Source organism: Leopardus geoffroyi, chromosome B2 (genome assembly GCF_018350155.1).
Source record: "Leopardus geoffroyi isolate Oge1 chromosome B2, O.geoffroyi_Oge1_pat1.0, whole genome shotgun sequence".
NCBI lineage: Eukaryota > Metazoa > Chordata > Mammalia > Carnivora > Felidae > Leopardus > Leopardus geoffroyi.
This window is the reverse complement of record NC_059332.1, coordinates 39,759,637-39,772,286: the sequence shown is the minus strand read 5'-3', so window position 1 is coordinate 39,772,286 and position 12,650 is coordinate 39,759,637. Positions and strand designations below refer to the sequence as shown.

Below are 12,650 nucleotides of genomic sequence, written 5' to 3'. Positions count from 1 at the left end.
CCCACGGGTCCTCATACTGAAAACTGAGGAGCTGTATGCCAGGGACTGTCCTTGAGGTTCCTCTGCCATACCTGGTCCTGATTTATACGACAGTCTTCTGGACCTAACGCTGATGCCACAATTGGGTGAGATTTGCGGAGGCCTTTGGGGGAGGGGATGTGTGTATCTTTTTCATTTTTACCTTTCAACTCCTTTCACCCATGAGTGTATTTTGAATGTGGGAGAAATGTCAATAATTTGTGGCCAGAGTATATACGGTGTGGTTCTGTATCCCTTCCTTCAAGAGGTGGAGTCCAATCTCTCTCCCTTTGAGTGTGGGCTGGCCCCAGTGACCAGCTTCTAATGAATAGAATGGCAGAAGTAATGATGTATGACTTCAGGGACTAGGTTATGAAAGGCACCATGACTTCCTCCTCAGTCTTTCTTGGATCGGTCACTCTGTGATCTCCCACATCATGAAGTAAGGCTCACATGGTGGGAAACTGAGGCCTCATCTTGACAACCGTGTGGGTGAGCCATCCCCATTGGGTGAGCCATCTTGGAAGTGGTCCAAGATGTCAAGTGTTCCTATGACTCCAGTTCTCGCCGATGTCCTGACTGCAACTGCATGTGAGATTCTGAATCAGGAGCACCCAGTTAAGATGTTCCCAGATTTCTGACTCCCCCCAGAGCTGTCTTTGAGATCATAAACATGTCATTTGTAGTCTTATGCTACCGAGTTTTTGGGTAACTGACTACACAGCATCAAATGAGTTGGGAGGCAAACAACATGATTTTGTTGCTGGTTGTTGGAAACCAAGGGAACAAAGCATTTCAAGAAGGGGGTGTGGTGGGTCACATCCAGCACAGTTCATCTTTCCAATATGATGAGTTTTGAGGACTGGCCTCTGGAGTTAGCAATGTGGAAGTCACTGGAAACTGTGGCAAGATGTTGCAGGGAGTGGCACAAGGGCCCGATTGGAAGGGGTTCAAGAGACAACAAGAAGAGATATATTGGGGGCTGAGAGTGTTTCCACTCCTTTTATGGTTGGGTTGTAAAGGGCAATAGAATGTGGAGGAGTAGGTAGAGATGCTATGGGGTCAAGAGAGGGTTTTTAAATATGTCATAGTCCATTTATTTTTATTTATTAAAAAAATTTTAATGTTTATTTATTTTTGAGAGAGAGAGAGAGAGAGTGCCCACAGGGGCAGGGTAGAGAGAGAGAGAGAGGCCCACAATCAGAAGCAGGCTCCAGGCTCTGAGCTGTCAGCACAGAGCCCCATGTGGGGCTTGAACCCACAGACCAATAGGTCATGACCTGAGCTGAAGTCGGATGCTTAACAGACTGAGCCACCTAGGCGCCCTTAAGCCCGTTTGTATTCTGACTGTTGTGACACGTGAGAGGGCAGAGAACTTCTGGAGTGATTTTCTTGTGTAGACAAGAGAAGATGGGATGGGTCTTATGTGGAGAGGTTGGCCTGCATTGGGAACAGGGAGAAGAGAGTGAGCCTGGGGTAAAGAAGGGGGATGATTGACAGGTGCAGCGGGACCAAATAGGCCTCATTGTTTTTGGTGAGTTTGGGTGCAAGGACACCAGCAGAGGGTGAAGAGTGGGCACTGGAGTTTGAGGGACCAGAGGACGGCATGGAATAGAGGTCTAGGGTGGAGACCATGTGGTTACAGGGAGACACTTCAGCACGATAAGTTGCTTTTCTCCGGCCACATTCAGCCTTAGGACAAGCTGCAGGATGGAGAAATGGAAAGCTGGATACAACCAGGGCTGGAGGTGTGCCAGGGGAGTTCAATGACAGCAGAGGGGGAAGAGGAACTGAGACTCTGTGCCAAAGAGTGATTGTGAGTATGGGCCATGGAATCCAAGGGAAAGGAAGGCACGAGTGAGGTAAGGGAGAGGGACGAGCTGGCAGGACTAGAGGGTCAGGGATCCCAGTGGTGTTGAAGAGACACCATGATCGGGTTGGCTTGAGCTAGAGAGACAGGTGGGGGCTGGCAGGTGGGTGCTCAGAGTTGAGACCAAGGAGGGGAGCCGCTATTCCTGCTGACCATCTGAATGGGAGGCTGAGGCAGAGAAGGGGACGAGATCATTGCAGGAGAGGAGGTCAGGAACCAGGTGGCCAGGGATTTGGAAGGATCATCTATGAGTCCAAATGGGCCTCAGCTCACCAAGCATTGTGACAGTAGCCATGGGAAGTGACAGTGAGCCAGGGGTTAAGACCGGTGAGAAGAGGGGGACTCCCGATTATATAGAGATGCCACACTGATGGACGTGGTCTACGGTACAGTCCGGTGGCAGGAAATCAGATTGTGGGGCTGCTTTAGGGAGGATAAAAAGGTAGGAAGCGGCAGTGAGGAATGAAAAGGACCCCCCTCTCCCCCGCCCCGGCCTAGTGGTGAAGGAGAGTGAAATGCCACCGTGGACCAGAACGACAGAGAGAGCAGTGTTCTCCTAGGAGGTGCAGATTTCCTTGAAAATAGGAAGGCGATGTTCAGAGAGGTTGAGCTCACAAGGGCTCATGTTTCAGAGGGCAGAGCAAAAAGACGCACGAATTTGGGGAAGAGTGGGAAATGGGGCTCATCTGATGAATTCATAAGGTCTTACTGAGATGCCATCCTGGGTGATGAGGGCGGACCAGGGAGCCCCGGGCTTTTGGGACTAGGGTGGGCAGGGAAGGAAGGAATGAAGCCGCAGGTCTGGGGGTCCCAGCACTGGCTGTGATGGAGGGTGCAGAAGAGGCCGGGAGTCTTTACAGGAGCAAGTGGAGATCTGGGATCTCGCTCTTTCCTGCCCAGGGTGGTGGGAGCTGGAAGGGGTGATTGGATGGAAAATTTGAGGCCCCTCTGCTCCTGCTGAAGAGATGGGCAAGCTGTGTGAGGGAAGTGGTGATAAATGGGCAAGCATTGCATAAATCCATCCTCAAGGATGAAGGGAGAGCTCCATGGAAGTCTTAAAGCTGGGCAACATTTGGACGACTTTAATGGACCAGAGAAACGTGGGGGAGGGAGTCATAAGAAGCAAGTCTTTTTTTTACCTTAGAAACCCAGGAAGCCTTAGGAATCGGAGGCGGGGCGACCTCAGGACGCAGACTACAAGCTGGGGACTGGGGTTGAGAAGCAGTCTGGCTCCTAGCTTCTCTGCCCCCCCATGAGACAGAGTGAGTGGGTCAGCTGCCCCCATCCTTTCTCCCTCCTCGCTCTCTCTCTCTCTCTCCCGACAGAGAACCCACAGGGTAGTCTCTGACGAGGGTCTGTCACAGAGACGCCCTCCCAGGGCACCTTGGAGAAGGACACTGTGTTCCACCTGGGGCCCGAGTGAGTGAAAACGGAAGCTGCTTTGCCACAGCTGGTGCCTAGAACCAGGCTTATATCCCCAGGAGGACGGTTCAAAGCACCTTTTTGGAGACACTGAGCCGTCAGAAAAAAACGAAGCGGTGCTGGTCTTAGTCCGCTTAGTGGCTGAGACAAAAATGCCACGGACCGAGGGGCGTCAGCAGCTCTTATTTCTCACAGTTCTGGAGGCTGGAAAGTCCAAGGCCAAGTTGCTGGCAGATTGTGTGTCTGGTGAGACCTTCCTGGTTCCTATAGGGTTGTCCCCTCACCGCGTCGTCACAGAGTAGAAGGAGCCAGGGAGCTTTGCCAGGAGCTTTGTAAGGGCAGAATCCCGTTTGTGAGGGCTCCTCCCTCATCACCTTGGGAGTTGGGATTTGAACATATAAATGGAGGAGGGCACATAACAGCCCGTAACAACACCCTTGCCAAATCAACGTAGAGTTCACAAATCTCTGTAACACACACAGGGCCTCCGAGCTTTTAAATACCGGTGCTCTGCCAAGAAGCAGCAGAGGCTTCCAGAAAGTTCTGAGGAAAGACAGCGGTCAACGAAAGGAGAAAACGAAAGATAGAAAAAGGTATTTGGGGGAAACAGAAAACAGACAAGGCTTAAAAAAATAAACCGCCACAACCCTCAAAAGTTAAAACTTTAACACTGCCCGAGAAAAAATGGCGTCGCCAAAGCAAACACGCATGTCGTAAAGGAACATTCGGAGAACAAATAGACCCTTTAGACATTTTAAGGTGTGAGAGCATAAACGGTAAACCTTTGAATAGAAGGACCGGAATGCAACCTTGAGAAACTTTTCCAGAAAGTAGGAATAAAGAAAAATAGAGGAAGGACAGGAGAGAAAAGATAAATTTAGAGGCTCAGTCTGGGAAGTCCGACACCGAGATAGTAAGTGTCAGAGACACAGCAGTCCTACGAGGGGCAGTGCCTCGGGTCAGACCAGGGTGGCCTCCACTGTGGAGCCTCCCACTCAGCTTGTGCAGGACAAGGGGGGGGGGGGTGACTCCTCTCCAGAGCCGGTGGCCATCTTGGTGGCTGCAAGGACAGTAAGTGTGGTACATAGTGATGTGGTGATGGTGACTAGGGTGGTTGAACTTGGCAGAGCAGAGGCCCCCACCTCCTGTGCAGTAGAAATGCACAGAGGTGTTGTTGAGAAAGGACGGATAAGGGGGAACAATCTAAGAGGTGGAGACCAAAGGCAGGACGCCAGTTAGGTGACTGAAAGAGTGGCCTGGGTGCAGGTGCCAGGTGCTGGGGATTTGCAAAGGGGGAGGAAGAGGAGGAAGAGGCAGAAGCCACAGAGAGAAGCAGAACAGAGGTCTTGGCAGAGTGTGGCTGAGCAAACAGGGATGGAGAGAGAAATGCTGGGGGTGACCTGGGATCCTGGCTGAGCTGTGGGGCCACAGACAGGAGGGGAAGGGGAGGAGGAGGAGGAGGAGGAGGAGGAGGAGGAGGAGGAGGGAGAGGAGGGGGAAGGAGAGGAGGAGGGGTGGGGGAAGAGGGGGAAGGACAGGAGGAAGAGGAGGAGGCAGGGAGCAGGAGGATGAGGGGGAGGCCTAGGGGAGAAGATGGTGGGGTCAGAGTGGCCCACCGTGGTGGCTCCAGTTTGGTGGACAGCCACTGCACTGGTCTTCGGCTCCCATCCCTGGATGGTGCTGGCCCAGATGCCAGCTGTGTGTGAGCAAGCCGTGGGCCTGGACCTTGGGAGGAGGCCAGGCTGAGAAATCCTCAACACTGGAGTGAGGGGTGTAGCCAAGGGTGTTGGATCAAGTTCTGGGGGACTTCCGCCTTTTCTTTGCAAGGAGCGAAGGGTTCAGAGGTCAGGGAGGCGCCCCCGGGGAGCCTGGGGGATACTGGCCATCCTTCTTGGGCCCTGAGGCCTGGAGTCTGGACCGAGCTGGGTACATCAGAGACCTCCCTCTGTGTTGCGCATGTCGACTCCTTAAGGCCCTAACATGGGAGGGGTGAAGAAATACAAGAAGTGACTCAAACCCACTCTTTGAGCCTATTGCCCTCTCCCCACAGGCTGTCCCCCCTTCAGCAAGCCTGCGCTCTGCCTGATGGGTCCCTGTCCCCACACCTTTCCCTCAGCCCCACCTACCTTTGCCTTGTGCATCCCCTTCTCCTTGGACGTGACCCTCCCTCCTGTGCATACCCTCCCTCTGTCACCACTTGGGAAGGGGCTGTGCCCTGGGTTTGGGCAGGCATTCCTGGAAGGGCAGGCAGTGGGAGGGATTTCCTGGTTGGACAGGTCAGCGATACTGAATCAGAGGGGGAGAGGGGTAGGGGAAGGAAAGGAGGAGGAGAAGAGGGGAGGAGAAAACAGGCGGAAACATGTGGACAAAGCATCTGAGTTTTGGAAAGACAAAGGTGATCCTGTGGTGAGCAGGCAGTCAGTGAGGGTCTAATTTGGACAGCCCTGCTGGGGATCATTTTTCTTGCCTCTGTGTTCACTGGCTGATTCCCTGTCTGACCATCTGTCCAGGGACGGAAGCCCCTCCCTGCTTCATTCTCTCCCAAGCCCAACCCAAACCCACTCACCAGACAAGCAGGGCTGACAACACCACGCTCTTGGCCAGAAGGAGTCCACAGAGCACGGAGACCAGAGCGCCGGGGGCTGCAGGGTGACAGTGGAGGGTGCAGTTTTGTTGCCTGGAGAACAGAAAACAGAGGGGAGGGGAGCCGGTTGGGGTGGCAACTCTCTGCTGTGGGCTCCTGAGCCAGGGCCGTGTGCGTGAGGGTCCCACCCTTGAACTCACTGTGAAGGGGCAGTGATGGCAGAGGAAGCCCTGGGGGCCTCTCTGGCTCTTCCAGTGGAGGACACACAGCTCTGGTTCTGTGATGAGATCAGGTCACGGGAAGCCCGGGTGGCCTGCGTGGAGGCAGAAGCTGTCAGAGAAAGAAAAGGAATCTGAGTTAGCTGGAGGGACAGCACATCTGTTCTAGCCGGCAGGAAAGCTGGAATGGGGACCTGGGCTGAACTGGGAACAGAAGCTCAGAGCCTGGGAAAAAACCAATTCTGGGGTCGGGACTGGGCTATGAAGTCCCATGGCTTAAGACTAGACAGATCTGTGGTTTAGGCTCTATTCAGTGCCTGTGGAGGTGTTCTTGGCTCCAGAAAGAGCACTGGAATGGGAGTCAGGAGGCCGGGGCTTCTCTCCAAGCATGTCTACACGTTTGGAAGGGCACTGTCTAGCTCCGAGCCTCCCCAAGTGGGGAAACAGTCACTGTCTTTAAGTGGCTCTCATCTCTGACATCCCTTCCCATTCTCATACTTCTGGCGCTATTAGGGGGAAGGGGCTCCTCCCTGGGGAACTTTCAGACTGCTTTCCCACCCCTGTCCTTCCTGGTTCTGCCGCAGAACTCTGGGTCCCTCCGCAGACCCCACTGCCTCAATGATCTGGGTAAGTACATTTTATGGGGCCCCCTCTTGATTCTGAAACCTTTGCGAGCTCCCTGTCCCCTACCTCCACTGCCCTGCCTTCCCAGTAAGACCCCAGACCTACCAGTGCTCAGAGCTCTTGATGGAGGCTGGTGGGAGGCCATCTCTGGAAAGGTGATGGGGGCTATTAAGGATGAAGAGAGAATAATGACTACTGGGGATGGGTGAGGCCCAGAAGGGAAACGAGTGCTGTCAGCCCCAATGCTGTGACAGGAAATGGGGACTCTCGGTGTCCTCAGCTAGGTCTATATACCCATCCACCCAGGATCCATGAAGGGAACAGCTGAGGGAAGGGCTGGGAGAGGCATGGGGGAGAGGGTACCTGATGTTGGGACATCCCATGGCCCAGGGGCTTCCCTGGAGAGAGTCCCAGGTCAATGGACATGTGGCCATGACCCTGTCGCACAAGGGCACTCTCTCTGAGGCTGCCCAGAGTGACTACTGGGAGCAACCCGTGTGCCCAACCTAGAAGAGGTTCTCATGACACTCAGGGAAAATTCTAGTCCTGAGCTACAGCGTGTGATCTGTGGGTGGATGCTGGTCCACAAATTATTTATAACCTGCCTGCACAAGGTAAATATAGAAATCAGGAGTAAGGATCTTGGAATTTATCAATCTGACATTGCCTCAAGGTCCAAGCATGTGATTAGTAAACCGGTCTGGTGGAACAGGATGTCAATCAGTTGAGGTACTGGCAAACTGTCACGGAGAGTAACACATGGGGCAGGCTGCATGACAGCAGCAGAGCGGGACCGTGATCCCTGAAGGCTCGTTGCTCGACTATAACCCAAAAGTGTATCAAGACCTGAAAAAGTTATTTTTATAAATTTTTATAATCATTGACATTTTCAATCTATCCGTTATGAATTTATTTTTAAAAATATTTACTTATTTTGGGGAGAGCACAATCAGGGGAGGGGCAGAGAGAGAGAGAGACAGAGGATCCAAAGTGGGATCCATTCTGGCGGGCTGGAGAGCCCGATGGGGGGCTCGAACCCACGACCCATGAGATCATGACCTGAGCTGAAGTCAGAAGCTCAACCGACTGAGCCACCCAGGTGCCCCTATCCATTTTTTTGTTTTAAATTAGAGTTTAACATGATTAGCTAATGTAGAGTAGTGATTAGTTAATTCTAGTACTAAGTTAACAGAGAGCAAAACAAAGCCACTGAGCATTGTGTCAAGAAAAGCCCCATCTTTTCGGGATGTAGCAGTAATAATAAACCAAATGGTGATAGCAGAATTAATTCCAAAGATACTTTTCCTTCTGAGATCATTCCAAAGGGTTTGCATTGGTTATGTCTGAACATGGAATCCTTCGCTATGGTAAAGCAGAACCCTGTCCACTTCCTAATCTCAGGAGCCCGTGAGTGTCACCCCACATGGCCAGAGGGGATTTGCAGATGTGATTAAGGTTAAGGACCTTGAAGGGGAGAGATATTCTGGGCGAACCTGAGCTAATGATTAGTATTTAAGAGCAGAGAATGTTTCCCAGCTGTAGTCAGAGAGCAGTGCAGCTTGAAAACGGCTTCTGGCTTTAAAGACAGAGGAAGGGGGCCACAAGCCAAGGAATGTGTGGAAGCGGCTAGAAGCTGGGAAAGCTCTCAGTTATGCAGCCTGTGAGAAAACGGGACTCTGGTCTTATAGCTACAAGGAACTGAATTCTGTCCAAGACCTGAATGCGTAAGAAGTAGATTCTAAGAGCCTCCAGAAAGGAATACAGCCTGCCGCTGATACCTTGATTTTAGCCCAGTGAGACCCATGCCGGACTCTTGATCTATAGAACCGTGAAGTCATAAATTCGTGTGGTTTTAAGCCACTACATTTGTGGAAATTTGTGATGACAGCAACAGGAAACTATGGCACTCATAAATAGCATGAGGTTTGTAGTTCTAATAAATGGTGAGGCACTCAAACCCACTGAGTTCATTGTTGAGGTTCAGTGAAGAGGCTAAGGAACAAGTACATCATGAAAGCAAGTGACATTTACAAAACATTAAACCACAAGTTCAAAATGAGCTATTTGTTTTTAAAAGAGTCCTGAATGACAACTTTCTTCAAAGCAGTCAGTATTTCACCTAGTGACTCTAGAGTTCTGTGGGCTTCTTGTAAAGTAACGCTTTGTGTTGCTAAGACAAAATGTCTACCTACAGGTGTCAAAACATTATGGAAAGACTGTAACAGAGGTGTCTGCTCTGCCTTGTTGAGCTAGTCTGTGGCAAAGAAGGGAAATTAAATATCACTTTATTGACACATTAGCTCAACATACTCAGGAATTGGCTAATGAGGAGGAAGACCAACTCCTGGGACAAATAAAGTTAGCAAGGTGTTTTTCACGGCAACTTGAGCAAAATGCACGCACATCGCAAACATAGTTATTCTTTTTAGACGACGTGCAATTTGAACATGATGAGAGGAAGGCATTCCTCTGTATCATTTCGTTTCATTGTCAAAAACACAACTAGCCCTGAGCTGAATAGAACTATGGAGGATTTTATTATCGACCAGTGGTTTGGGGCTCCAGTTTCGCATCCGAGTATGTTCTGATAGCTGCTATGTGACAGGAAAACACGCGGGAGCAGTCCTTCAGATGAAGGAGCCTTGCACCAGAGTGTAAGCCAGTGCACCGCCTCCTTCAAATTCTTGCTCTGAGAAAATATCAGCTGAGCTGCACGCGTGCCTACCAAAGTGGGAAAAATCGTGAATTACATAAAGATGAACGCGTTGAATTTGAAATCGTTCTCTTTATTATGTGATCATGCGGAAGCCCCTCAGAGTTGTTATTGTATGCCAGGCTGCAGTGATTCATTACTGAGGGTGACAGTTCTGTTGAGAATGTTTGAGCTACGAAAAGGACTCCTACTATCTTGGCAAGATAGAAACCAGGTCAGTACTAACTTTTTAAAGATGGGAATCACATGGTCAGGCTTGGTTATATCACAGCTTTGAGGCTATTCCATGCCAGGGAAGGACGCAACATATTTTTCAACGGCAAATGAAATCTAAGCGCCAAACAAAAGTTAGAGGCTTAGAAGGATAGTTTCTATAAACTTTCATGACATGTTCTTAATTCAGTAACAATTATCAGCAAAATAGGCGATCTTGTCTGCAAAAGTGCTTGTAGAGAAACCTGGATAGTTTGATGGAATGTTTTGCATTTTATTATCTGTCCAAAGAAGATACATGATAGGAAATTCATAGAACCAGAGACCATTTTTTCATCAAAAGGTATTTCAAATGTAAACAGAACTCTATAAAATAAAATTTTGGAACTAGCCCCTGATGAAGGATCGAGGATGCATTTTGAAAATATAGCATCGCTCGCTTCCTTTTGTAAAAATTAAAAATAAAAATACTGAGCTTGTAGGAATTGATTTAGAATTCCTTGTTGGATTTCAGCTCTAATGTTAACAACAACATCCATCACCCACATGCATACTTTCAATAATCAATGGGAACCGTTTTTATAACTGAACTTTTTTCCCCCTTATGTTTGTTCTGATTGTCTTTGTTGAAAAGTAATTTTATGTCTGTAAAATCAAATCAGCATTTTGGGCTTGTGCTTTGTATGTGTGTGTTTTTCTCTCATTTAATTTTTCTAGTAATTCATTTCTATTGTGTTTTACCAGAAGATAGTCATTGATGGATTGGAGACGTTTTGAAAAGGTCCTCCACCACTGTCTTAGTCTGCTTGGGCTGCCATAACAAAGTGTCACAGCCTGGGTGGTTTGGAAACAACAGAATTTTATTTCTTACCCTGGAAGCTGGGAGTTTGAGGTCAGGGTACCAGTGTGGTGGGGTTCGGGAGAGTTCCCTCTGCAGGCTATCATTTTACATGGCAGAAAGAGGAGGAGAGAGCTTGCTGGAGATCTCTTTGGTAAGGGCACTAATTCCACTCCTAGGGGCCCCACCCTCATGACCTCATCACCTCCCAGAGGCCCCACCTCCAAATACCATCACATGGTAGGTTAGGATTTCAACCCATGACTTTGTGGAGGCCACAAACATTCAGTTCGTTGCAACCACAGATGCTTTGAGAAGCTCTGATTCAGACTCATGTTGGCCAACTTGTTTGTAAAGGGCCAGAGAGTAACTACTTTAGGCTTGTGGGCCATATGGTCTCTGTTGGAACAGCTGCTCCTGTAGCATGAAAATGGCCTTAAATCATATATAAACATATGGGCATGGCTGTGTTCCAAAAAACCCTTTATTTGTGGACACTGGCATTTGAATTTCCTGTAATTTTTGTGCGACACAAAATATTATTTTTCTTCGACTTTTTCCCCCCGACCATTTAAAAATCATCCTTAGCTTTCAGACCAGAGTTTGCTGACCCCTGATCTGGGCCAGGAAGAATAGACAGACCAACATGATACCAATATGGTGGGGCGGGGGGTGGTTTGTGGCCAGGGCCACACATTTACTGAGCACCTACTATGTGCCAGGTACAGGTGCCTTCTCTAAGAATGCCAGGCAGTCTCGGGCTCCCCTGTGGCCAGGTCATATGAGCTCAGGGTCAGAATGCTCCCATGATCTGTTTGGGCACCTTTGATGAGGCTTGTAAATCATCAAGACAGTGAGTGAGGGGTGTGTGTGTGTGTGTGTGTGTGTGTGTGTGTACATGCATTCAAGTCCCTGGGACACCTGTTCCCAACAGCCTTCCCAAGAGATCTGAATGGGGGGGGGGCAGCCTGGCTTCATGACTAAGAAACTAGGAGGCACCCAAAGGGAGCCAGGGGACCCCTAGGAAGAGGCTTACCTGGAGACACCGTCAGATAGAACCTTATGGACTTAGAGACAGAGTTGCCGGAAGCATGGTAAATTCTACACCAGTAGTGTCCTGAATCTTCCTCCTTCAGCCCAGTCATGGTGACAATGAAGAGGCCAGTGCTAGGGTTGTCCCAGATTGAGAATCGAGAGGCCTGAGCCAGCCTGCGGGGACCGGAGCTGGTGACTAACCTGGTGCACTTGACCGCCGATAGCTCCTTACACCAGCTCTTCCTCTCGTAGGGCCAGCCCTTGGGGGGGTACTGGCATCTCACAGAAAGCGTCTGCCCCGCCACTCGGTGAAGTGGCTGTGCGTCTGGTACAGCCCACGAGCCTGGAGAGGAGGCAGCAGGTCAGGGCCACACCAGGAACTGCTCCTCCAGCAGCCCCGGACACAGAGCACTTGCTCCGGAGCCCGCGGTCCTGTAGTCCCTGTACCACCCTCGCCTCTCCCCCCCAGGCTCTCGCCTTCCTCCTCACCTGGGATCAACAGTGACAGGAGCAGCAGGGGTGGGAGCGGGGCTCTCTGGACCATGTGGCCGTTTCTTCTCGTGCTGGTGGCAGGGGACATGGGGGACGCTGGGGAGAGGGGACCTGGGGCTGGTCTGATTCTCCTCAGCTTTCCCAGCACCTCCGAGATAGATAAAATGAGAAAGGCCAAGGGCAGCTTGGGGAGTGGGAGAGCCGGGGAGCGCCGACCCGGCCGGCAGAGGCAAGCGGAGACCAACGGTGGCAGTTGTAAATCCGGACCAGGAGGGAACAGCCCTGCGTGGCGCACACCTCCTGGGTGTCCATAGAGGCTGCTTCTCTCCTCTGTGCCCCGCTGCCCCTTCCCCCTCAGGGCCTGCCCTTTGGGGGAGGAGCTGGGACAGCCAGGAGGAAGCTGTGGTCACGGGCTGTCCACTCTCCTCCCTCTGTGCAGTGCCTCTTCTTTGCAGGACCCTGGCCTTGCCCCTCTCTTCAGGGCGAGCCACGCTGAAGGTGGGTGACCAGCTCAGGGGCACTTGGAGATCTGTGCAAGACTCCACTAAACCCCACTGGCCCTGGGGGTCGTCAGAAACTTCAAGCCCGGTCCTGCCTGGTGGGTCACTGACGTGTTTCCTCCC

At 50.9% G+C, this 12,650-nt stretch overlaps 1 protein-coding gene across 1 annotated transcript; it reads right to left on the bottom strand.

The window, feature by feature from the left end:
- Positions 1-2,386: 2,386 nt before the first annotated feature.
- On the bottom strand, positions 2,387-12,347 carry NCR2 (natural cytotoxicity triggering receptor 2). Its single transcript, XM_045500856.1, has 6 exons — positions 12,025-12,347; positions 11,537-11,878; positions 6,842-6,901; positions 6,095-6,224; positions 5,877-5,987; positions 2,387-5,285 (listed from the first exon to the last, which is right to left on the bottom strand). The coding sequence occupies exons 1-6, from the start codon at positions 12,113-12,115 to the stop codon at positions 5,156-5,158; spliced, it is 864 nt and encodes a 287-aa protein (XP_045356812.1). The 5' UTR covers positions 12,116-12,347; the 3' UTR covers positions 2,387-5,155.
- Between the last annotated feature and the right edge of the window lie 303 nt (positions 12,348-12,650).